The 26,377-nt window shown below is 47.4% G+C and overlaps 1 protein-coding gene across 4 annotated transcripts in view; it reads left to right on the top strand.

Moving 5' to 3' along the window:
- The first annotated feature begins 4,950 nt into the window (after nt 1-4,950).
- SEZ6 (seizure related 6 homolog) overlaps nt 4,951-26,377 on the top strand; it is an 82,882-nt gene continuing 61,455 nt past the window's right edge. Inside the window, exon 1 of one of the 4 annotated variants that reach the window (XM_074263736.1) lies at nt 4,951-5,043. Coding sequence is in view for 3 of the 4 variants with exons in the window: in XM_074263734.1 (XP_074119835.1) it covers nt 5,301-5,355 (55 nt within the window). In the remaining variant the exon portion in view is untranslated. Of the gene's footprint in view, nt 5,044-5,113; nt 5,356-26,377 lie in introns of those variants that run through there. The other 3 variants (XM_074263734.1, XM_074263737.1, XM_074263735.1) reach the window with 3 other exon arrangements.

Raw genomic sequence — 26,377 nt, 5'->3', positions numbered from 1 at the left:
CTTTCATTCAAAAGTGACTGGAATCATAAATATTGACTTGATCTAGGGGTGTGCTGGAGCCAGCTTGAACCAGTTCAAGAAAGTCAACTAGCAAATTTTCAGTGTGAGCATTTACACATCAAAAGTTGGCAAATGCTATAAATCAGTTACTGATTTATTATTTTGTTGATTTTCTAGACTTCAGAAAGTGACGGGAATAATGCAGGTTAAATTTTAAAATATCTTGTGCCATGTGTGTATAAAATATTTTTGAGCATCTGTTATTAAACATTTACCAGCATATCTCTGGTTTGGTCTTATATCTGTCAGAGACTTGGACTATCAGATCTGGAGCATTACCCATAGGCTTCTTCACACAATTCACAGCCCATGAATCTCCTATTCTACAACTTTGCTATTATACTTTAACTGTTACAAGAACAGTAGGATCATTTTCTCTTATCTTCATCCCTGTCTCTCTCATTGTCGATATCTCCCACTCACCATTCCAAATCTTGCTGCCGCTCTCCAGCCATCATTCTCATCTCACCATCACTGCCAATAAACCTTGAATTCTGCTTTCCTCCCAGAATCCCCTTGCCAAGCTTCCTTATTTCCTTGAAACTAATCCCAAGGAGTGCCCCCTCTTCCACTTTTCCTTTATGTGTTGTCTTCCCTCTATTAGAATGTAAGCTCTCTGATGACAGGTACTATCTTGCTTATACTTGAATTCCTAATAATTAATTAGCACAGTGCCTAGCACATAAAAAACACTTCATTAATGTTCCTACCTATCTCCCTACTTACTTGCATCTTTCCTTCTTCCTACAAAAACACTCAGGATGCTCTCATATAAGAGAAATGACTTGCCCAAGACCTACAGCAGCAACAACAAAAAGCTTTCAAACTCTTCATTTGAACGTGCAACCCACTGAGTGCAATCCACTGAAAGGTGTTAATGCCCTTGTAGATAAAGCTTTTTTTTTCCTTTTTCTGAGGCTGAGGTTAAGTGACTAGCCCAGGGTCACACAGCTAGGAAGTTGTTAAGTGTCTAAGATCAGATTTGAACTCGGGTCCTCCTGAATTCAGGGCTGGTGCTCTATCCACTGGGCCACCTATCTGCCCCATAGATAAAGCTTTGCACTGGACTTGGAAGACCTTTGTTCAAATACCAAATCCTTATCTGTGAAAGGGGAATAATAAATGATTGATGAACCTACCTCTCATATCTACCTCTCATCTAGGATGGTTGAGAAGCTCAAGTGAAATAATGCATGTAAAGTGCTTTGTAAATACTAAAGCAATATTCAATGTCCCAAAAGTCTTGGTTATTATTAAAACTTCAATAGTTTAAAACTTTCACTTTTGGGATACCCTGTAAAAATGTTAGTTATGATGGTGATTATTATACCTCACTCCTGCCTCAGCTCTGACGCCATAGTCATTTCTGGCTATTCCTCTCCAGACCCGATGACTTCTTGACCTTACTTCATCACTTTGCCTTTGAAGGGCACAATTCCTTGATTCTCCTCCAGGTCATCCTCCAAGCCTCCATAAAGATTAGTGTAATTCCATTCAAGTCTTGTAAAGAGTTTGCCATCTGAGTTTAAGAAAATACCCCATATAAGTACTCACTATTTGACCAAAACTGCTGGGAAAATTGGAAACTAAGTATGGCAGAAACTAGGCATTGACCCACACCTAACACCATATACCAAGATAAAGTCAAAATGGGTTCATGATCTAAACATAAAAATGAGATTATAAACAAATTAGAAGAACATAGGATAGTTTACCTCTCAGATCTATGGAAGAAAAAGAAATGTGTGACCAAAGAAGAACTAGAGATCATTATTGATCACAAAATAGATAATTTTGATTATATTAAGTTAAAAAGTTTTTATACAAACAAAATGAATGCAGACAAGATTAGAAGGGAAGTAATAAACTGGGAAAACATTTTTACATTCAGTGGTTCTGATAAAGACCTTATTTCTAAAATATATGGAGGATTAACTCAAATTTATAAGAATTCAAGCCATCCTCTATTTGATAAATGGTCAAAGGATATGAAAAGACAATTTTCATATCACTATTGATCAGAGAAATTTGAATTAAGACAACTCTGAGAAAATGCTACACATCTGTCAGATTGGCTAAGATAATAGGAAAAGATAATGACGAATGTTGGAGGGGATGTGGGAAAACTGGGACATTGATACATTGTTGGTGGAACTGTGAATGAATCCAACCATTCTGGAGAGCTGTTTGGAACTATGGTCAACGAGTTATCAAACTGTACATACCCTTTGATCCAGCAGTGTTTCTACTGGGCTTATATCCTTAAAGAGATCTTTAAAAGATCTTAAAGGAGGGAAAGGGACTCACATGTGCAAAAATGTTTGTGGCAGCTTTTTTGTAGTGGCCAGAAACTGGAAACTGAATGGATGCCCATCAGTTGGAGAATGGCTGAATAAATTATGGCATATAAATATTATGGAATATTATTGTTCTGTAAGAAACAACCAGCAGGCAGATTTCAGAGAGACCTGGAGAGACTTACATGTTCTGACACTAAATGAGCAGAACCAGGAGATCATTGTACTTGGCAACAACAAGACTATATGACAATCAATTTTGATGAACATGGCTCTCTTCAACAATGAGATGATTCAAACCAGTTCCAATTATTCAGTAATGAAGAAAACCATATACACTCAGAGAGAAGCCTGTGGGAACTAAGTGTGGACCACAACATAGCATTTTCATGCTTTCTGTTGATGTTTTCTTGCATTTTGTTTTCCTTCTCATTATAGATCTGATTTTTCTCATGCAACAAGATAACTGTATATGTATATATATTGTATGTATGTATATGTATACATATATTGGATTTAACATATATTTTAACATATTTAACATATATTAGACTATCTGCCATCTAGGGGAGGGGGGGAAGAAGGGAAAAATTTGGAACAGAAAGTTTTGCAATGTTGAAAAATTACCCATGCATATGTTTTGTAAATAAAAAGCTTTAATTAAAAAAATACCCCATGATCCTTTCCCAACTTTCCACTATCAGGATCTGCACTGGGATTTGTCATGGGGGTCAGACTGCAAGTCAACTAACATTTCCTAAGTGTCTGCTAAGTGCCAGCTATAGTACTAAATGCTGGCTAGGAGTACTAATAGTCCTGGGCAGTTAGATGATGTAATAGATAGACTGGTGGCCCTGTAGTCAGAAAGACCCATCTTCTTGAACTCAAATTTCACCTCAAACACTCACTGTGGGACCCTCAACTAAGTCACTTAACCCTGCTTGTCCCTCAGTTTCCCCATCTGTCAAATGAATTGGAGAAGGAAATGTCAAAGTACCCCTATATCTTTGTCAAGAAAACCCTAAATGGGGGTATGAAGAGTTGGAAAAATAGACTGAACCGTAGTAATAGTAGTAGCAGCAGTTGCGGCAGTAGTAACAATCAAATATGAATATATGAAAAGAGTGTGAGATTTGGAGTCTAAAAGACTTAGATTTAAATCTCAGTTCTCCCATTCTCTACCAGAGTGACTGTAGGCAAATTACCTAAAAATTTTAGGTCTTGATTTCCTCTTTAAAATGAGAGGGTGGGCCTAAGCTTTCAAGGCCCTTTTAAGTCCTAAATCTATTATTTTCCGAACTCCCCTTCAAAAGGCAGCCTGTTCAAAACAACTGTTTGCACATGCATACATATATTGTATTTAATTTATACTTTAACATATTGAACATTGGTCACCCTGCCATCTGGGGGAGAGGGGAAGGAGGGGAAAAATTAGAACAAAAGGTTTGGCAATTGTCAATGTTGTAAAATTACCCATGCATATATCTGGTAAATAAAAACTATTTAAAAAAAAAAAAAGGCAGCCTGTTGTACTGGATAGAAAGCTGGTCTCAGGACCAGGTTCTGATACATACTTGGATGTGTGATCCCGGTCAATTCACTTATTATCTCAGTGATGTAGGCAACTTCCTAATACTGTAAGTTGCAGAGAAAATGCTGGCCTGCAGCTCCTTCTATGAGAGTTCCCTACACCCATGAAATCGCAGATTCGGGCTCTATCCCTGCTTCTATGCACTCATATTTCTCTAACACTATGGTTTAGCCAGTACTTTCTTCACCACAACCCTGTGAAATGACGATAAGAAGTGTCATTATTCTTATTTTCCAGATAAAGAAACTGAGGCTCTGAGAGGTGCAGCAGAATGGAGGTATGGGTTCGTGCAACTGTTCCAGGGTAGGGAGCACTGGGACTGGAGATGCGGGATCTTGTCTCTAGCTGCCCAGGGCCTTAACCAGGTTGCTGCCTGCCAAGTAAAGAATGTGCCTCCTCAACACGGATGCCACTGGCTTTTAACTATAATATAAGGATAATTAAGCTTTTCTGTGAGCACAGTTTGCTGCTGATGCAGCTGCCTGGAGCCTTGGCATTTATTGAGCGCAAAGTAATAATTTATTGTCCTTTTGTAAGCTCAAAAGCCATCTTCATTATCGTCCAAGATGTGAGCTGCCACAAGGGTACCAGTGCCCCTGCCAATTGCCTGGGCAAACGGAGGCTCCTGACAGAGAACCCTTCTGGAGCCAACGTCCCTGGGAGGAGAACATGGATCCCCAGGTCCTTCTTTCACGCCACTGGAGACCTGGAAGGGACCTGAGAGCGCTAATCAAAGCTCCTCGTTTTACAGAGGAGGAAACTGAGGCCCGGACAATTAAAGGCGTGCCTTACAGGCACACGGTTATTTAGTAATAGAACCGCATTTCTCTTTCTGCTCTGAATTAGGACGTCCCACTACTCGGAGCCCCTAGCCCAACTTCTATGCCACAGGCAACAGTATGTCGTGGATGAGGGGTTGGCAGGAGGTGGATAGGGCTGAGGACGAACCGTTCTCCCCACATTAGCTGAGCATTCTCCTCCCTTCAACATCGTGAACATGATTGAAGCCGGCGCCCCCGAACTCCCAGTCTCTCCATCCACACATCCCCCACCTTCGCTGGCTTTCCCTCACGCGCCTTTCCTCGTGTCATTACGGTAAGCTGTCGGCTCCCCCCCCCCCCTCCCCACCACCATCACCACCTCTCCAGCGATCCCCAGCGCCGACGATAGGCGCTGGCCCTGGTGCTGATTCCGTCAGGCGCTGGAGGCAGCGGCGGCGGCGGCAGCCCCGGCTCCTTTCTCCCAGCAAGCGAGCCGGACCCGGGACTCTCTTCTCCCTCAGCCCGTTTTTTCCGAAGCCCACTCCCCTCCCCGACGTGGGCCAGGGGCGGCGGGCAGAAGAGGCCGGCATCATGCGCTCCCCTGGCATCCTCCTCTTCCCCTGGTTCCTGGCGCTTCTGGCTCACGGTAAGCAAACCCAGGCGTCCCGAAGGCTCTTGGGGCTGGGGAGCGGGGAGCGGGGAGGCGAGGGCAGGCGAGGGACCACTAGGGGACTTTTCAAGCGTTGTTTCTCCCTGCGCGCTCCGAAGCTCAGCAAAGCGCCCCTCGGGCTGCTTCTCTCGTCCAGTCGCCAGCTTTGGAGCGGGGGAGCGGGGAACTGAGGCGGGCAGGCGGCCGGCTGCCCTTCCGCCGCCTCCTCCCGGGCCAAGACCTCGCATTTAATCATTTCCATGAATCAGAGGAGACGGGTCTGCTGCAATTCGTCACGCCGCCCCCCCCCCAACTCTCCACCACGCTAGACACCCTACTTCCTAGCTCTCCCCCCTTTGCTCGTAGAAATGGGGCATTGAGCCATGCTGACTCGGGGGGATGCACGAAAGAGAGCCCGCGGGCGAGCTGGGGTCGCCGTTGCCTAGACAGGCTTCCTCGCGTTCTTCCCCAAACCTCTCGCGCCAAACTTCGGCTCCGACTTTCACATTCCGAACCCTCTCCAGTCCATACTGCGGAGGTGTGTGTGTGTGTGTGTGTGTGTGTGTGTGTGTGTGTGTGTGTGTAGATGGGGGCGGGTGGGGAGATGCTCTAGAGGGGTTCTGGTGGCACGTCCTCCCTCCATCCCAGCTCGCTGCAATCCTGAAAAGAAACACATCAGTCTTCCAAGCCGCCGCCGCCGCCGCCCCCCCCCCAGTCCCTCATCTTCCTCCCATCTGCCCAGAAGCTCTCCCCAGAAGAGGGGGAGGCGGGAATGTGTTTTGAAGGAAATCTCTTGGGCAGGAAGACTAGGAACAAGATTGAGAGGAAGGGACTGAGGAGAGTAGCCCCCGAACTACCGACCCCCCTCCCGACCCGACCTCGGGCCCCTTCCCTCCCACCCGCTGTCTCCACCTCCACACCGAGGTTCCCGACAGAAGATCCTGGAACTGAAGACGGATCCGGGACGAGTCCCGTGCAACGGGGGAAATCTTGCCTCTTTAAAGTCCCTTCGTAACACACACTCACACACACACACACACACACACACACACACACACACACACACACACACACACTCACCTCTCAGCGCCCCTCTTCCCATCACGTCTACACCTCGTGCCCCCTCCCTCCGCCCCGCCCGGTTCCACTCTCCTGGGTAGGGGAGCAACCCGTGCTGCATACAAATGGCACAAGTCTCCCTCTGGCTCCCAACACCCTTTCTGTTCTTTTCCCGCCCAGCCGCTACTCCCCTTCCCCTCAGATGTCCTAAAAGCCAGAGTCCGGGAGAGCAGCTCCCTCCCCCACCACACTCACACACACACACACACACACACACACACACACACACACACACACACACACACACACACAGCCCCTCGGACCCAGGCCTCTCTAAAGTTAGCGTTCAGCGTGGGGGTGCTGCCTGAGGCGGAAGGGGACAGCTACCCAGCCCAGCTGAGAAAAGAATTAAGAGGTTTTCTGAAGACTGAGGGGAGGGAAGAGTCAGCTTCATTTCCCATTAATCTCTTAATCCACCTGCTAATCCTTCCCAGACCGCTTTCCCATCAGAGTCCACAGACACCTGAGTCTTCTCCCCTGCAACTCCGGGAGAGGGCGCGAGGGCCGGGGAACCCGACGAGCCGTAGAGCTGGAGCGCCGGGGTCTGGGGGAGGGAACGATGTTTGTCAACACGGGCCGGTCCTTTAGAGAGCCGAGCAGCCCCTCCGTCGTCCAGTCGGTTGGCTAGGAGGAGAGGGCCGCCTGACTGGGCCCTTCGGGGCACAAAGAATCCCGAGCTTTCAGCCAGGGAGAAATTGGGCGGACCCGGGCAAGCCCAGCCCTATTATGTTGGGACCACGAGCCGGCAGGTTCGCTGCTTTGGGGGAGACAGAGAGAGAGAAAGCGTCCGGGGCGGGCTTGGGGAGGACAGGGCGAGAGGTGGCAAAAGTGGGCAGCGGCCCAGACTGAGAGCGAAAGCGCCGGGCTTCGCTGGGGTAGCCTCGGAGAAGGCGTGTCTTCGCAGGACCTCGGGCTGGCACGCACACACTTCTCGGGCTGGGGATATCGTCCAGCCCAGTTCCGAGAAGGCGCAATATCCCAGCTGACTCCCCGCCTGTTATCTCGCGCCGCGCTCCCCCCACCCCCCTGCCAACCCTGGCTTATTCCCGGGCTACGATGGCCGAGCTGCTCAGAAGACTGGGGCCCTGGACAGGACTGGGCGGGGAAGGAGGACGCTCGCTTTGTCCCTCCACCCGGCCACCACTATATTGTGCCCCCCACGCCCACTTTAAAGGGCCGCGGCGTCACACTGCTCCCGCCTCGAAGCCGGCCTCCGGCCCTCTCCAGCGCCACGTTCTCCAAATCTTTCTTTCTCACGCCGCTGCCCCTTATCCTGGCAGCGGCTGCACGCCAGCGGTTCGTGTGCCAGTGTGCCTCGGTGGGATGTGTGCAAGTGTGTCTGTGGCCCTCCAAGCGCTAGCTGCTCTCGGTCCTGCTACGTGTGAGAACGTCCTCGATCTGATCGGCTTGGGTGGGCATCAGTCCGCCCCCCACCCCCACCCCCGCCTCTGCGTCCCGAATTCCTCTCCAGATTCTTCCTGAAGTCGACTCCTGGTTCATTCCTGTCCCTTTCTTGTTTTTCAAAGATGGAGAGGAGTCATCTAACCTCGATTCTCTCCATCCCGGCTGGACTTTCTGCTCCCTAGCACATCCATGCCAGCTGGACGTGATGGGTCTCGGAGGGTATTCGGAGAGAGGGAAGGGGGGAAAAAGCAGGGCTCTGAGGTGGGGCTGTTAGCCGGAGACTTTGCTTGTTCTCCAAAGAAAAGCAATTAGGTGTCTTCGGGTCTACATTACTAGGTCGGCTAAGTGTACGAATAGGGCTGGGATGGTCAGAGAGCTCTCGGTCGATCCCAAGATCTTCCAGGAGCCTTTCTTTCGAGCTTAGGGGAACTGGGGTTCTTAATAACGGACGGGGCTTATTTTCCGGGCTTTGGCCAGCTTGGAGGCAGCCGGAAAAGCGCGAAGTCAGCGCTCCAACCTCTCCATCCCTTCTCATTAGGCCTTTAAATAGTCGGTGCGGGGGATTCTGTCGTGCTGACTTTTGATTTTGGGTTAATGTGACTTTTGCTGAGCCGTCTGTCCTACCCGTGGGCGGGGCTCGGACTGCTCGGATACCAGCCGAGCCTGGAGTTTCTGAGCCTCCCTACCCCGCTCTTTTCCTCCGGCCTCTGCCTGGGCCATTCCCGCACTAGGTCAGACAGGAAAGGATAAGAAATTCAATGCGGTTGGAGCTTCCCGTTCACTCCCGGACTGTACGACTGTCCTCAGCCCCTTGTCTTACAAAAAAATCTCAATCCCATAAAACCACAGGATTTCGAGCCGGATGGGACTTTAGAGAATATGTAAACCAGAAGGGAAATTGAAGGCCCTGAGAGAAAAAAGTTACTCTCCCATGTTTGTTCAGCTAGGGAGCCCAAGGCACTGAGAGGTTTTTGGGAACCTGAGGCCCAGGAACTTGGTTTTTTTAAATATATTTTTGATAGTTGTGTTGCAACATAATTGGTTTCCTTTGTAGGCTTGTGTATTTTATTTTATGCATTTAAAAACGTGATTTGAGAAGAGGCCCATAGGCGTCACCAGGCTACCAAAGGGGCCTATGAGACAAAACCAATCTGAGAATCCTGCTTAGAATTTGGAAGGGAGAATCTTGAGGGCAAGGAAAACCAGAAGCGTCAACTCTTCGGTGGCGTTCGACCCCATTTGGGATTTTCTCGGCAGAGATATTGCAGTGCTTTGCCATTTCCTTCTCCAGCTCGTTTCACAGGAAACTGAGGCAGACTGCGTCGGGGATTTGCTTTAGAGTCACACAGCTAGTTCCTGAAGCTAGGCAGTGTCTAAAACCGAATTTGAATACAGGTCTTTCTGAGTCCAAGCCCAGAGCTCTAACCACTGTACCACCTAGCTGCCCCTTAGGGGCTAGAACCGTTTTTGATTCCGTATCCCCGGTGCCCTGGACGTAGTAGGCGTTTCACGAAACGCTTTTTAATTGAATTATACTTAAGGCGGAATTCCAAGTCCTTCAAGCTATACACCCAGAGGCCTCCGCCAGTCTCGTGTGTGTGGGGGGGTGGGGGGGGGTGTCTGTCCTTCGTCCTTTGGGACGAGTAGAGGGAGTGACCTTAGAAAGCAAAGCTAAAATGCCAAGGGGACAGGCTCCCGCTAGGCTACTCTGAGATCTCCTTGGGGAGCCTAGGTTGCAGGCGGGCTGTCCACCTCATAGGCGCCCCGCCCCCGGCTTTGCAGGGGAGGGGCCGAAGTAGGGGGAAGAGAGCTCTGCAGGTGGGGAGGCGCTAGCTCCCGAGTGCCTGCTGCGTCGGTGTAATGATTTTTAATGAGCAATTACCTTTAGTCATTCTCCTAATTTCTGAATATCAATAAAGTTAATTAAACTCTGTGTGTGCGTATGTGTTTCTTTTGTGAGCTGGAGAGGTAGCCACTCGGGGCTGACTGGGATTTAGCTCCGGGGATTGGGGGCCAGGCTACCCAAGTCTGTTCCCCGGAACTCGCTTTCAGGGTGACCTTGGAGGAGGAACTTCAGCCTCTTTGGGAGCCACTTTCTCTGAGGATGCTTCTGTGTGTGAGGAGTGGGGGAAGGGAAAACAAAAGGAACCTTGCACCCTACTCCCAGATCAGAAAATTCACAGCAGAAAACAATTTTAACGGTAGTCTAGTCCGACCCTCCTCGTTTTCTAGAGCTGAGAAACTGGCCCAGAGAAGTTGAATGTTTGCCTAAAGGCACACAGCAAATAGGAGAATCAAGACTGGAGGAAGAAAGCTCTGATTGGGAAACCACTGTTCCTTCCCTTCCGACAAACCTGGGATCTCTGAGATGAGCTCGAGTAAAACCAGGCTGTCGGGGACTTACTTAGCCAGATGCCTGAAGTTAAGGCCTAAAACAAGGGGTGCTTTCTTTAGGTTGCAACTCATGAGCCTCAGGTCCCCTCAGCCCTCCTCTTTGGGCCCGTTCTGAGTGAGTTAAGCGCTCTTGATGGGACTGTCACAAAGCCCAAGGGTGATTGAAGGTTTTTATGAGACTTGGTAACTGTTCCAGAACAACCCCAGGGCTCTGGGGACCCGAGGGTCTCTTCCCCTTAGATAAAGGTATCTTTGCCTAACATTCGGAGAATGAGAGAGATGTGGGTGAAATTGGTGCGTTTGAGATGAAAAGGCTTGGGGGGGGGGGTCATCCTGAAGAGGATTAGGCAGAAAGCTTGGGGGATGGCATCTGAACTGCAACCCCCCCCCGAAATGCAGGGCTGCCTAAAGGAGGCTAAGTACCCTGGTAGAAGAGGGACAGAGGCTGGGGATTGGGGGTAGGAGTCCCTAGTTGGAGATGGATAGGGATTCGGGGACATTGAAAAGAATGGAACACTGAAGGGGGAGAGAGGAGGAAAAGAGCTAAGAGAAGAGCTACAGTAGCCAAAAGAAATCAACACTGGTAAGATAGCCTGACCATTAAAAAAAAAAAAAAAAAAAAAAAGCTCTGCCAAAACTAGATGTAAATGTGTGATATAGCGGCACCAGCAGCCTGTTTGCTCCTTGCTAGGCTTCTCCCACCCCTTTCAGTCCCTGGGTCCCGGCAGGGCTGGGCATTGGAGTGTATGGGCTGCCTGGCCTCCTGGGGCCCCTTCTTGTGGTTGGGTTTAGGCATCGGTGGGCAGAAAGCTCCCGGAGGGGACTCCAGCACCTGCTCACGCTCAGCATCAGCAGCTCCGTCATCTGTGCTTAATGGAGAGAAAGGAGTTGTGTTGGTAATCTACTTAATTAGAAGCCAGGGCTCCCACTGTTCTCTCGGAGTCAGTCCCCCCTCCTTCCACAGCATCTAGGGAAAGCAAGCAGCCCAAATTCCAACTCTTTTTCTCTCTTCTCTCCCCTCCCACCCACCATCTTCCTTCTACCATCAGATGCAGCCCAGGGCCTCCTCCCAGAGCTTTCTGGTTGGCTCAGTTCAGGGGAGGGCTCGTTATCCTTTGGGGGAAGGCAGACTTCTTATAGCAGAGTGCCTAGTGAATGGCTGCCCTCTTTCTCCCAAGTTCACTGTACCCTCAAACCTCCATTGCCCCGAAAGTCAGAGTGAAAGCTGAGAAGGCTGACATTGTTCTTAGGAAGTAGGAAAATATCGGTGAACTGGCTGGGACTGAAGAGCTTTCTAGTCTCATCCTCTAGAACCTCTTAAAGGTTCCCTCTTGAGGATAAGGATTTTTTTTTTTTGCTTTTCTTTGTATCTTAAGCACTTAGCATAGTACCTGAAACACAGTAGGTGCTTAATAAGTATTTTTTTTAATTACTGAACTTATGTAATGTAATGTTGTAACGATGTACACCTCTTTGGGCCTCAGTTTACCTAGTGTGAAATGAAGGGATCAAACTCTATGACCTTTAAGGTCCCTTCTGCCCCATGAGATTCAGAGACTTATTCTAACTCTGCCAGTGAAACAGATTTGGAATAAGAGCCCGGTGATGTCCTGAGTCACAGCCAATTCAAACCCTGGTTCTCCAGTTTTGAGATTCTCCATTGATCTTGAAGTGTTGGACTGATTTTTTAGAGCCTTCCTTGGGGGAAGGGGATGGGTAGGAAACAACAGCCAGTGCTGAGGATTTTGCCAAGACTGTTGAAGTCTCAAAGGGGGAGGAGATTAAAACAACATATTATAGTGGACTGAGCCCCAGATCAGGAGTCAGACAATCTGAACTGGAAGCCCAGAACTGTCACTATTACTTGTGTAGCCTTGGCCAAGATTACGGACCAGAGCTCTTCCATTGTAGATCCTCTGATTCTTCAAAGGCAGCCCTAGCATTGAGGCAACCACAGTAGAGGCAGAGGGAAGGAGCAGGGAAAATGTCCAATTCTAGGAGCCAGGCAAAAGTTTGGAAAGGATCTAGTCAGGATATTTATAGCTAACATTTTTATAGCACTTTAAGATTTGCAAAATGCTTTACATATGTTAGTTATCTCATGATCCTACAACAACCTTGTGAGGTTAGTGGAATTATTAACCTCGTTTTACAGATGAGAAAACGGAGGCAAAATAAGGTGAAGTGACTTACCCAGGATCACAGCTAGTAAGTATCTAAGACAAGATTTGAACTTATCTATTGTCTACCTTCCCAGTAGACTCAATTTAGGGATTGCAGATATAAAGCTAGAAAGGAATATTAAACGTGGTTTAGATCAATGCCCTCGTTTTATAGATGAGGCCCCTAAGGATCAGAGAACAAATGACTTGCCCAAGATTGTTCAGTAGTAAAGGACAGAGCTGGCATTTGAATCCAGGTCCTTTAACTAACACCATGCTTTTTCCACCGTACCTTCCTTAGAGATACTGGGAGAGGCCAGAGTTGAGGGGCAGAGTTGCAGAGAGACTGGTATAGACCAAAGAGATTTAATTCATTTATTATCTCCTCAGTGGCTAAAGCACAATTCCTTGGACATAGTATGTGCTCTATGGTGTCTGTCAGCTCTCAATTTAAGTACCTAGTGGAGTGGGGAAAGGACCAAGGATAAAATGGGCATTGTGGAAAGCCAGTGGGCGTGTGGATGTGGTACCCAATCCATCCACCCAACAATGAGATGGATGGAGATCCTCATTTCTGGGGACAAGATCTCTAATGAGCAAAAGCATCTGGGGCAAAGCATGGAGTGACATACAAACATACTGCCATTTACTATCTACCAAAGGAGAACAGATGCACACAAATAACTAATACCCAACAGAATTTGATGACTGCCTCAAGAGATAATAAATTGAGAACCATCCAGCCCAAACCCCTAGTTTTACACACAAAGAACCTGAAACCTGGATAGATTAAGTGATCTACCCAAAGTCACAGAGGAAATTGAGTGGAGCTCAAGCTTGTTTCACTCAGATCCCAATGGACAAGCGTGTAGAAGGAGAACCCCACTGCTAACCCATCTAGATGTCCTAGCATGTCCTTAAGAAGGCTTTCCCTGCTGGATAGGGTGACAAGTTAAGGTGCATACCATCCTAATTCAAGGCTTAGCCTACAGAGCATACCAACCTTCCACAAGGAGATGCTATAGCTCTTTGATTGCAAACTCCAGAGACCTCAAGTGAGTGTCTATTTTCCTGACTGAATTCCACATAGAGAACCAAATCTGTTTATAAAGACCCCAGGAGAAACAAGCTCCAATAATTCTATCACCCAGAACAGTGAACAACTTGGTAATGCTGATGTCTAATCCAAATCTCTCCTGTTGGCATTGGTTAGTTTCCTTTTACTCAGACCAGAGTTAAAGGTGGATATTTCTTGCTACAGAAATAACCTTCCCTCCCTTTTCAAAACTCTAGAAATGGGGCAAAGAACATCAACCCAGGATTAAGAAATCTGGTAGACTCCCAGCTCTGCCCCCAAATTCTCCTGGCGAAATAGAGCAAATCCATTGACTTCTTTGGGGTTCAGTTTCTTGTTGAATTAGTTGGACACTCGTTCCTATTAGCTCTAGAAGCCTGTGGTTTCTACCCATTCCTCTTTTCCTCAGATAACACAGCCCCTGACCACTTGCCTATTTCTAGCTACACTTCCCCCATCCTTCTCTTCTTCCTGGCCCTCACCACCTGCATCAGGCCCAAGGAAGCTTGGGTTGAGGGAGGGAGGGAGAAGGGAGCTGTCCAGCCAAAGCAGCCAGCTTCCTCTAGCACTATACAAATTGCTCTGTACCTGAGATTGGAGGATCGATGCATCGGCTGCTGGCAGTTTGTTGCTGCCCATTGATTGTTGTGATTTCTCTGAGGGCTCCAGAGCAAACAAACCTGCTGTCTCACCAACAACAATTCCTGAATCTCTGCGACAATGGGGCTGGAGGGAGGGAGAGGAGGAGAAAGAAGGGTGGGGGAAGAGGTTTAGCTTCTGGCTCCTCTGTCCCTAGAAAGGGTGACGTGCCACTGGGTACAGGCAGGCAGGGGCAAAGCTAGAGACTATGAGGCATGTTGGGAACATAGAGAGAGGGAGGGAGTGGCTCAAAAGAGAATGGTACTGGACAGGGAAAGGGCAAAGGGACTGAGCTAGGGAAGATGTTGCCACCTAAAAAGGTCTTTTCCTCAACTCTGCCTGCTCATGAAGGGCACGAGACCTTCATCTCCTCCCATCTGTGATTATTCAGGGATAATGCAAAAAAAAATTGGAGAAGGAACCAGGGGCTTAAGTTCAAGTCCCAGCTCTATAGCTGGCTACCTGTCTGATCTCAGGTAAGGTCATTTCATCCTTTCAGGGCTTCCATTTCTTCATCTGAAAAATGAAGGAATAAAACTGGGGGATCCCTTTGAACTCAATCTATGGTCCTTTCATATCCTTCCCTTCAAGGCCCAACCCAATTGCTATCTCATCTCTGAAGCCTTTCCTGATTCTTCCAAATTCCTTCTGCCAGGACAGAGCTTTTTCCTCTCTTACAATGATTTTTCCAGATATCTTGTATAATCACATAATCTCACTGCCATAAAAGACCTCAGAAGTCTAATCCAATCTCTTCGTGAAGCACAAGTTCCTTTACAACATCCTGAGTAGTAATCAGTCTTGATGAACTCCAGTGACAGGGAACTCACCACTTTACAAGGAAGTCTATTTATTGTTCAGCAACTCTACTTGTGAAGTCACTCTTTATGCCTTCGTAGAGCTTCCACCCATAGTTCTTAGTCTGTCCTTTAAGACTAAGCAGAATAAATGGAATTCCTCTTCCCCATGACAACTCTTTGAATACTTTACTATTTCTTGATATTATTGGTTCTCTTTGCATGTATATATAGATGGAATCTCCCCAGTTAGATTAGAGACTTCTTAAGGGCAGGCACTGAACCTCAGATTTCTTTATATTTCCTCAGGTTCCTAGAATAGTGCTGAACATGTAGGAACCACTAGTTGAATATTATTGAATGATTGATTAGTGGGGTGAATGTTAATGTGTTTTGATGGTAAATTAATGATATGCAAATTATATTCAAATAAGATGTAAATGAATGGACTGCTTAGACACTATGAAATAAGTGAATGACCTCAGCCATATTTCTCTCTTCCTGGACCTCAGTCTCTCTTCTTTTACCCCACTTTATGGCAGTTGTTCTCTTCAGTTATTTTCTAGCTTTCCTCCTCCCCCAAAGCCTTTTGTATCTGCAGAAAGCAAATCAAGTAGGTAAGCCTGGGCCCCCAGCCTGAGGCTGGGTGCCAAAGGAGTTGGTCTTTGGAGCCCAGAGGCCTCTCTCTGCCTGCAGTCTGGACAACACCCAACTCCACCTCTAGTCATCCGTGGCCACAGCAGCCTCTGCCCTGCCCATCTCTCTCATCCCTTCAATAACCACACACACACACACACCCTCTTTTCTCTCCTCACCTGCTCACCTTTGGAAGCATCCCTTCTTGAAGAGGAGGTCACGGTCATAGCCCTATCACAAAAAGTGCCTGAGCTCCAAGCAGATGATCATTTGCATGCTGTTTTGCATCTCATTTGCATTTTCTTTGAATGTCAAAATGTGTCGAATTCAGTACAAATCCCTACTCCTTCTCCCAAACTCTGTGCCTTCTACTCCTTCTCAACCAGAGTTCTCATTCTTCCTCCAATCTTCCCGGTGGCTAACCCTGCCCAAATTCTACTTCTGCCCTCCCAACCATCATCCCGTCTTTATATCCCTTCCTCCTGCCTCCATCTAAGCTCGAAGGTGAACTGCAAGCTAAGCTTGGTCAAACAAAAGCTCCTTCTGGACCTCCAACCACAAACAGTTTACTGGTTGCCCAAGCCTGGACTCTCTATTCATGTGCTGGAATCATTGGCTGACCACCAACCATCTGAGTGATCAGGATATCTCAGAACCTACCTGGCTCCACCCTGCCCAGCCCTGATCTCTCTAAGGGGAGGGGGGGATCCTCTGACCTTGGCCCTAGAAATTCTTAGTTAAACAAGCTATCTCTGCCTATGCTTGGCATGTAGGACTGAGATTGGCAGCATGGGGCCAGCCCTGGTGGTCTGGTTGGGGAACTTGGAGGAGTCTGTTGATTAGGTTTGAGGCAGATTGCCATATCTGAAGCTCCCAATTCCAGTGGGCATTATCGCATATATAATTTACATCCAGTTAACTAGATGTGCTAGTGGTTTGAAATATTAATCAATGGAGAGCCTGCAGCCGTGACCCAGGCAATGAGGAGGGAAGCAGCACAAGAGCAGGAACCCAGACACCCCTGTAGGGAGGGAGAGAGGCAGGGAGGAAGAGAGAGAGAGAGAGAGAGAGAGAGAGAGAGAGAGAGAGAGAGAGAGAGAGAGAGAGAGAGAGACAGAGACAGAGACAGAGACAAAGATACAGAGAGAGACAGAGACAAAGATACAGAGAGAGACAGAGAGAGAAAGAGAGAAAAGGAGAGAAGGATGGAGGGAGAAAAGGAAAGAGGAGAAACATTTCTCAGCTACGGAACTAGCAGTGAGAAGGAGGGGGAGGAGAAAGAAGAGAGAGAATAATGCAGATCCTGGAACTGAAGAGATGAGAGACAGCATAGAAGTGGACTTCCTCCCTTTAAGAATAGAGCAGCCCCTCTGCAAGGCTATTTTTGCCTTGAGTCCATAAATGAGGCAATGAGAAAGCTTTTCAAGATGACCTCTTTGGCCTAAGAGTCTCAGCAATAAGATGCCAAGGCCAGAAGCCAAGAGAAGCCAGGATCCCCTTCCTGGACAAGCATATAATCAGTTAGATTCTCTGTATGGCCTCTGCCTCACATTCAGTAAAGCCTGATCCCTTATGTCAGGAACAGGAATGCTCCAATTGATTTGACACAGACCCTGTCTTCCTTCTCCCTCAGACTTCCCTAATGTCAATGAATGCCCTTCACAGTGGCAGATAGCAGGCTTTGCTTCTTACATGTACCAAACACCAAGGATCCGGAGACCCTACTGGCGTCCATTGTCTGTGCCCATCAGAATACCTAGTATATGGATCCCAGTCCTAGATCGGGTACTTCCTGGAACATTTGAAAGTCAAAAAAAGGGGTTGCTGTAATTGAGGTGGCCCTTCGTAGGGCAAGACTAAAAGGGCTGGGAGAATGCCTTCAAGGTTCATTCTATAACTTAAGCCAATCGGAGATGCCTTGTGTTTCAGAGGTGAAGGACGTCCAGGCCTTTTTTTTTTTTCCCTTATGAGTAAGACTGAGTGAAGACCAAGGACTGTTCCCCTGAGACTCAAAGACTTGAAAATTCTCGGCATGTGACATTCATATGTGTGTGGGTGTGTTTCAAAGTGTCTCTGAGATGTCCTTGGGTATGTCCCTGGATGTTTTCACTTGGATGCCTGTGCCTGCACGTTTCTAAGTGTTTTCCTCCAAGAGTTTGTGTCTGAGTGTGTCTCTGGATATCTTTGTCTATGTATCCCTGGGTTTTTCTACCTCAATGTCTCTGGGTAGGTGGCTTGGTTGTTATTATTTCATGTTCCTCAGCATTTTTCTGTGAGTGTGAGTCTCTTTATCTTTGTGTAGCCCTAGAGAATTGTTTCTGGTATATGTCTAGGTATGATTGAGTGTTTAAATGCGCCAAGGTGTTTCTATGCAGACAAGTACCTGAACTCTACAAGGGCTCATTCCTGTCATCCTGTAGTTCCCATCACCTCCTTTTGTCTCAGTCTTGGACTCAAATGACTCCTCAAGGAGAACTGGAATTGGAGCTGCTGCTATTTATAATCATTTAACCCCCTCCCCCACCAGAGAGATAGAGGTGGGCTGAGGAGGGCTTAAGGTAGTACCTTTCTGGGATTGTAAATCCACCCAAGGATGTGCAGGTGAGAAGCCAGGGAGACAGTGAAATAATAACAGGTATTCCCTTCCCCAGCCTGGACACCAGCCAGAGGAAACCAAGGCGAAACTTTAAAAGATACTGCATAAGAAAAGACTGGCCAACCATTTGAGCAAGGAGTTCAATGCACTTTACAGATGAGGCTGTGTCTTTGTGACAGCTACAAGTGGAGGAAAGAAGAAAATGACAATATGAAATGCTTAGGAGGGGAAAAGAGGATAGCTTTAGGGCCAGCCAAAAACATTTAAATCCGGATTGGAATCCTCTGTTGTCAGTGAAAGTATGGAACCTTGAGGATGGAAAATTCCAGAGCCAGAGAAAGAGGACAGTCCCCTTCCCCCTTGCCCAGCTCCACCCCAGCCAGTGCTGCTCAGAAGGCATTCTCTGCTCCCCTGGCCATTAAATCTTAGAATAGAGTGTGATTGGAGAAAGACAATTGATGGTTTGCTAGATATGTGGTCCCAGAAATGGACAGAAGCTGCAACCTTGAACCTCTTCCATCTTTCTCTCCAAATGATTCATTAGCTCTAACTTAGATCAGATCACAGGATCATAGGTTTAGAGTTGGAGGAGACCTCAGAGATTACATAATCCCACTCCCAATAATTTTTTTTTTAATGAATGGAGAAGTAACAAGGTCACAAGGCAGCAAGTGGCGCAGCTCAGATTCAAACCCAGACCACATCGAGCAGAACAGTAATACTCAACTGTAATACTACTCAAGTGTAAGCTCCAGGAGGCAGGAACCTTGCCCTACGGAAAAATGAGGCAAATTGGTGCAGTAGAAACAGGGCTGCTTTTAGAGTCAGAAAATGTATATTCAAATTCCAGCTGGACCACTAATAATCTGAGTGACCTTGAGCTGGTCACTTACATGCCCTTTCTAGGACCAATTTCCTCATCTACAAAATAAGAAGGTGGGGAAGAGCTTCGGGGGGGTTTCGACTTTAGATCTATGATTCTAAACCTTTGTTATTTCATAAGGAACCAAACAAAATAATCTGGAAGGGGTACAGCATTTCCGTATAAAGTTGGTGCATAATAAATGCTTGTTGAAGGAAGGAATGACCACAAATAAAATACCAAGACCAGGATAGTGGTGAATAGCTTGCATACTGCAGTCAAGGAGGCATTATTAAATCAAGAGTAGAATGTGAGGGACTAGGTCAGAAGTAAGGTGAGCAGACAATTTCATCTCTGGGCTTCAGGTGAGTTTGTTTCTGAAATAAGAAACTTTTTTGTTGTTTTGTTTTGTTTTGAGGAGAAAGTGAAATGGGAGCTGACTATTAGGAGATCACGGTTTCCATCCTAACCTCAGGGCCAGCTCCAATTCTTAGCTTCTAATACCCAGGAGGGTATATTAGATAGTCTCTTGAGTCCATTCTAGTTTTAATATTTTCTGGGTCTGTGGTTTAATAGTGCCTATCTTCCTAGATATAAAACTATTTATGGTGCCCTCTCTTTCTGTCTACATATCTCTATCTCTGTTTGTCTCTCTTCTTTTCTGTCTCTCTCTCTCTCCCATACTCTCTCTCCCATACTCACTCTCTTTCTGTCTCTCTCCCATACTCTCTCTCTCTCTCTCTCTCTCTCTCTCTCTCTCTCTCTCTCTCTCTCTCTCTCTCTCTCTCTCTCTCTCTCTCTCTCTCTCTCTCTCTCTCTCTCTCTCTCTCTCTCTCTCTCTCTCTCTCTCTCTCTCTCTCTCTGTGTGTGTGTGTGTCTCTTTCTTTCTGTCTCTCTCTCCCTCCTTTCCTCCCTCTCTCCTTTGGCACCCATTTGCCCCATCTGCAAAATGGGATGTGAAATATAGAGTGTTGGCCCAGCTCCCAGAGCTGCTCCCTCTCTCAGCATAAACATCCAAGCTTCGTTAGGAAATGTGCAGTAAGGGAGAGGAAGAGGACCTGGGTTCATTGAGAATGATTAAGGGAGGAACACTTTAATGTTAGCCTTGAGCAGCCACTCCTCCCCACCACTGGCCCACCAGACAACACTCGAAGCTCAGCATTTCCTGAGCTTCTTCCCCAGAGCTCCCTAATTATATACAAGCTACTTCCTCCAGTTAGAACATAAGCTCCTTGAGGGCAGGGATTGTTTTTCTTCTTGTGTCTCTAGCACTTAACACAGCCTCTCAAAGTCCTTCATGTTTGTTGACATTAATTGAATGACTGATTGATCCCTTTGATTGGCCCTAAACTCAGGCTGCCTACTATCATTAGTCAATTTTTTTATACTTAGATCTTCTTTTCCCAATTAGAGTCTAAACGTGAGGTGAGGGACTGAGCTTGGTGGTCTAACCATAGAATTTATTCTGGCGCATTAATTACATATCAAAGAGTGCTTATTAATTGATACTCTTGAATGCTGGTCCTGTACCCCATTTCCAATTACTCTGTCCATACTTTTAGCAGTGTAAGGAGCTCCTGGTAAGGAATCTCCTCCCATGCAGACCAGAACTTGTGTCTTGAGGTTTACCTGAGACACTGAGAGAGAGAAATGACTTGCTCAGGATCACACAGCTAGGATGTGTCTCCCTAACTCTGGGCCAGCTCTATATCCACCATGTTACATCACCTCTTACATATGATTATTTTGTACTATACAACATAAGGTACTCAGGGTAGGGGCTGATTTATTTCTGAATTTGTATCCCCCAAGTCCTAGCACAGTGTCAGGTACATAGTAGGTGTTTAATAAGTCCTGGGTCCAAATTTCAATGTTGATTAATTGATTGATTTTCCTCCAGTCTGCATAACCAGAGATTCCATTGGTAGCTGATAGCAATAACACCTTCTATGTATGTGTGCCACACCTTGTACTTTTCCAACATGTTTCTACATGATATTTCATTTGATATTGATAAGGCTTTAAGACTTGCAAAGCCTTTCCTCAAAACTGTGAGCTGAGTAGTGCAAGTATTGGCATCCCCATCTTACAGAGAAGAACACTGAGATTCAGAAAAGCAAAGTTACTTACCCAAAGTCACATAGCTATTAAGTGCCAAGAATTGTGATTTGGACCCAAATCTTCAGACTGTTCCCGTAACACCACCTGCAAGAAAGGCGGTATTACCACCACCCCTCTCTTACAGAGGAGGCTACTGAGAGGGCGGTCTCAGGCGAGTTCCCCAGAGGAGTCGGGGATAAGGGTGAAAGCGAAAAAGGATGAAAAGCCAGGTCTTCTCATCTACTCAGGAGCCCTTTTTACTGCCATACTCTGCCTCTTTTTAAGAGCCAGCAGCTCAATCCAAATTTAAAGCTTAGATATAGTTCCCTTTTTTTTTTCCTTCTGGTTTTTTTTTTTCTTCTCCTGGTTTTTCCCTTTTGTTCTGATTTTTCTCTTCTAACATGATTCATAAAGAAATGTGTATTTAAAAAAAATTAAGGTATGTGTATAACCTGAAAAATAAACAATAAAAAATAAAGTAAAGCTTAGAAATAGCAGCTGTGCTCTCAGCACAGTGGGACCAGGACTCTGTCCCCAGCTCCAGCTCCTTAATTCTCTCTACCCTAGCAGCATATAGTAAAGGACCTTTCCACTAAGGAAAGACTCAGTCCAGAAAGGAGGAATCTCTTAAACAGGACCTCAGTAGCCCTGCTGGGTCTGTACAGCCACTCACCCAAGAAGGGATATAGCTTAGAGTCTCCCAAGGAGTCATAAGTTTTGGGACTCATCTGGTCCAACTCAGTCATTACTACTTGTGTGGTCCTGGGCAAGTCACTTCATCTGTTTGGCTCAGTTTCCCCATCTATAAAATGGGGATAATAACAGCACCCACTTCCCAGAATTGTTGTGAGAATTAAATAAGATAATAGTACAATGTTTAGCACAAGTGCCTGGCACCTGCTAAATAAATACTTGTTCCCCTCCCTTTTCCTATACAAAGCTACTTTCATCATCTGGACCTTCTCCCCATTCCCCTTTGCCTCCTGTCTAGCAGAGAGGGCAGGGAGGAGGCAGATGTGAATCAGAAATTAAAGGGGCAGTAGGAAGCAATGGTGGTTCCAGTTGTACTTTCTTGCAGATTTCCAGACTCACTATGGAGAGACCATAGCAAATGAGGTGATGAGACCCAGTAGAAAACCAGGCAAAACATCTCTACCTATGAGCAGTCTTGCTGTTCCTCATCTCACACCTACTTGCACATGGGTATACACACACACACACACACACACACACACACACTCATATACACACCCACATATACACAGAGACACTCACAACATAGATTCATACACACACAGAGACATACACACATACACTCACACACAGAGAGATACACACACACAGACACACACATATACACAGAGACACACACACATACACTCACACACAGAGAGATACACACACAGACACACACATATACACAGAGACACTCACAACATCGATTCATACACACACAGAGACACACACACATACACTCACACACAGAGAGATACACACACACAGACACACACATATACACAGAGACACTCACAACATCGATTCATACACACACAGAGACACACACACATACACTCACACACAGAGAGATACACACACACACAGACTCACACACACAGAGACTCACACACAGACAGACACAGGCACACACACTCACACACACATTCTATCCTGGTTAATTTTGTATATATAGATGTCCCAAAAATTTTGGTGCAGTTTTAGCTCCACTCTGTATTTTATCTTTAGCCTCCAACCCCTTAGAATGCACCCCCCTTGAGGGCAGGCAGGCCCTTTGTACCCTCTGCAGCTCGCTTTGGGGAAGAGCCGATCCGAAGGCAGACATAAGGGAGGGGCCCCTGAATGCCAGGGGTCCGCCCGGAGGTTGGACCTACAGAAAGTGGCCCAGGGGATCCGGAAGCTCCTCTCTGCCGGGAACGGGCTCCGAACCTTGGGGGGCGCGGCGGAGGGGGAACTCTCTGGAGCCGCTCTCGAGGTTTCCTGCCTCACCCGGGGGGAGCCCCACCCCAGTCCCCAGGAGCAGCTGGAATCCCGGCAGGGCCAGGCTGCATTTCCCAGGAGCTGCTCCATTCGGAGGAATACGGCGGCGGCGGCGGCCCGGGCTGTAGCAGCAGCAGAGAGAGCGGGGGAAGGGCGCGCAGGCAGGCAGGCGGGCGGCCACGGGGCACGGAGCTCTGGGCCACGGCCCTCCTTCGGCCCCCGTGGGCCACTGCATCAAATGTCCATCAGCCTTCATTCCGGCGCCTCCTCCCCCACTCCCCAGCCCTACCAACAGCGTCGGAAGCATCAAAGGGGGGGGGGCGTAAAACCCCGCACTGTAGGACCCCTACCCAGCTCCCCTGATTCAACCCATTCTAGGGGCCACTGCTGCCCTTCTCTCTGCCCCTGCCCTTCTCTCTGGTCCAGAACCCACGATTCCCAGCCCTATAGATGTCCCGTTAAAAGGACGAGAATCCGTGGGCATTTTAAGGAAGGGGCCGAGCCAGAGTTCGAGAGCGCTCCCGCGCCCCTCCATCTCCCGGGAGCCTCCAGGAGCAGAAGGAGAGGGGGACCCGCCACACCCTTTCTTCTCCCCCGCCTCCCTGTGGGCAGCCCAGGGCCCTGAGCCGGGTCCAGACCCAGACCGGTCGGAGGCAATGTCTGGCTGGTGGGGAAGGTGTGGGAACAGAAGGAGAGGTGAAGCTGCAGCAGACGGCCCCATTAATCACCCTCTCCAGCCCCTGGCTCTGCGGTGGCGAGAACATATTAGATTTTAAATTGGAAAACAGAGAATGTGGCGGGTGCCACCAGCTCACCCCGCTGCCCTGGTCCTTTCTGTCAAGGCCTTGTGGACAGGCCTGACAACTAGCAGGATGAGGGAGGGATCCCGGGCCTCCATGCCAGCCCTTACAGCTGGGGGAAAGGCTAGGGATCCCCCTACTTTGTGGGCTTCCTCCAGGGCCATTCTCTGGACTGAGCTGGGCCCAATGCCAGCCAGGTGGTGCTGCCAGGGGATGGATTTCCCTCTCTGGGAAGAGCCGGGTCATTTGGTCTCTGCAGGAAATAATAGAGATGACTGAGAGAGAGAAAAGCAAGAAGGGATGTACTGGGCGTCTCTGGATCATTAGAACCTCCTCTAAAGGGTAAATGGCCTCCTGTCATGTTTCTCTTCATGTACATGTATGTGTGTATTGGAATAAGGCCCCAACGTCTTTAATTAGTATTTAAGACATGAAATTCTTTCTAGGAATACAGGCCAGAACCCTCTCTTCTCCTTCTACATAGGATGTGTTCCAGCGTGAAACCTAGATTATGGCCAGTCTTAGAGGGTTCCCTCGAGATTCGAACCTAGATCCTCCTCACTTCCAGACTGGCTTTCTTCCAAGTCTCCCATATATGTGTGCATGTCTATATGTTCGTATTTAAGCATGGATTAAGAGCTCAGTGAGTCCCTCTCATTTTATAGATGAAGAACTGGAGAATAGGGGGATTGTGACTTGCCCAGAATCAGGTTAGGAAGGGAACAAATCAGGTTTATTTATTCAGGGAACCAATCTCAGAGGCAAGATTCAAATCTGGATCTTCTGACTCCAGAATCATCTTCCTTTCCACTGTAGGAGCTGCCTTTGTGCGCGTTCACGTGGGTATCCAGGTGTGAGCCTCCATGCATCCATGGATTTAATTATATACATCCTTTCTCTCTCCTGCAGAACATATATAGCAGAATATAGCTGCTTGGGGAGAAGAGCCAGAAAGCTGTGTGTCAACAACAGCTCACATTTCTATAGCCCTCTCACTATGGCAAAGAGGTTTGGAGGGAATTCCTGGTCGTTTTTTGTGTTCTGAACCCCGTTAGCAGCAGCCTGGTGAAGTCTGTAGACCCCCTTCTAAGAATACTTTTTAAGTGCATAAAATAAAATACACAGGATTACAAAAGAAATCAATTTTATTGAAATACAATTATCAAAATGTTTTTTTTTTAAGTTCCTGGATTCGAGGGGTTAAGAACTCCTGGAGTCAGGGAGATGTGGAGAAGATGAAAGGGGCCAGAATTGCTGGCACTGGGCTGGGGGAGGTGATGGGTCTCTGGAGGTCATAGAATCACAGATTTTGTGAGATGAAAGAGGCTTCTGAGCCCCTCTAGTTTAGCAAACTGAAGCTCAGAAGGTCATACAGGCCAAGATTAGAACTCAAAGCCTCTGACTCCAGATATCTCCCCAAGCATGAGGGAGAAGGGAGAATGGCTGGCCAGAGCCTCCCTTTGGCCATCATTCTCCAAGCAGAACTTCTGAAGTGGACATCCTGGGCAGCCATGGCCCGAGAGTCACAGACAGCCTGGATAATGTATTTGAATAGCCCAGAAATGCACAGGGACTCTGGGGAAAGACTCTGAAGAAGGTGGAGAGCGCTCCCCCCCCCCTCTACTCCCCGCTGCCTTCCAGCTTCAGAAGATCTCCTGCCTCCCCCACTGTGGCTAGGCTTTCCACAGAAGTGCCCCCTGCCTTCCAAAGTGACTCCTCCCTCCTCAGCTACCCAATCAAAACTTCGGTTCACTCAGTGCCAAACTGCTGGAAGGAAATCAGGCTAATTCTCAGATTCAAATTATTCACACTGAGGTGTAAATGGCCTATAGGCTTTAACCCTCCAAGATATTTACATTTTAAAAGAGGATCACCTTGACCCAGAAGAATCTCTGCAGGGGGAACCTTCTGCACGTCCTTTTCCTCCTCTCCTCCCAATCCCTCGTGCACCCCAGGGCCCCCAAGTGTCATTAACCCTTTCGTGAGGACAGGTAAGAAACAGTGATGGGAATAAGGAGAGAGAAAATGGAAAGAGTGGGGATAGACAGTGTGGTATAATGCTCAGGACTTGGAGTCTGAATTGAGTCTCAAATCTCGGTTCTGCCATTACTGTTTGTAAATCATTAAACAAGTAGGTCTTTAATCCCTCTGGGTCGCCAATAAAATGAGAGGTTTGCCCTAAATGGCCCTTGAGGTCCCTTCCAATTCAAAATCAATGATCCTACGCGTCTATCTTTCTGGGCCTCAGTTTCCCTTTCTGTAGAATGTACTGTTAAATCTGATGATCTCTGAGATCACTTCCCTGTGATGAGTCTAAAATGTGCCCACCCACCCAATAAATACCCTTTGCTGGGAGGGTGTCTCCACTCTTAACAACTTAACACTTTCTCTAAATGAGCAAGTTAGGCAATTAGGTAATTCTCTGAGCCCAGCCGTTTAC

This window comes from Sminthopsis crassicaudata, chromosome 4, assembly GCF_048593235.1.
Source record: "Sminthopsis crassicaudata isolate SCR6 chromosome 4, ASM4859323v1, whole genome shotgun sequence".
Taxonomy (NCBI): domain Eukaryota; kingdom Metazoa; phylum Chordata; class Mammalia; order Dasyuromorphia; family Dasyuridae; genus Sminthopsis; species Sminthopsis crassicaudata.
The sequence above is the reverse complement of the archived record's forward strand: the minus strand, read 5'-3'. Positions and strand labels throughout refer to the sequence as shown.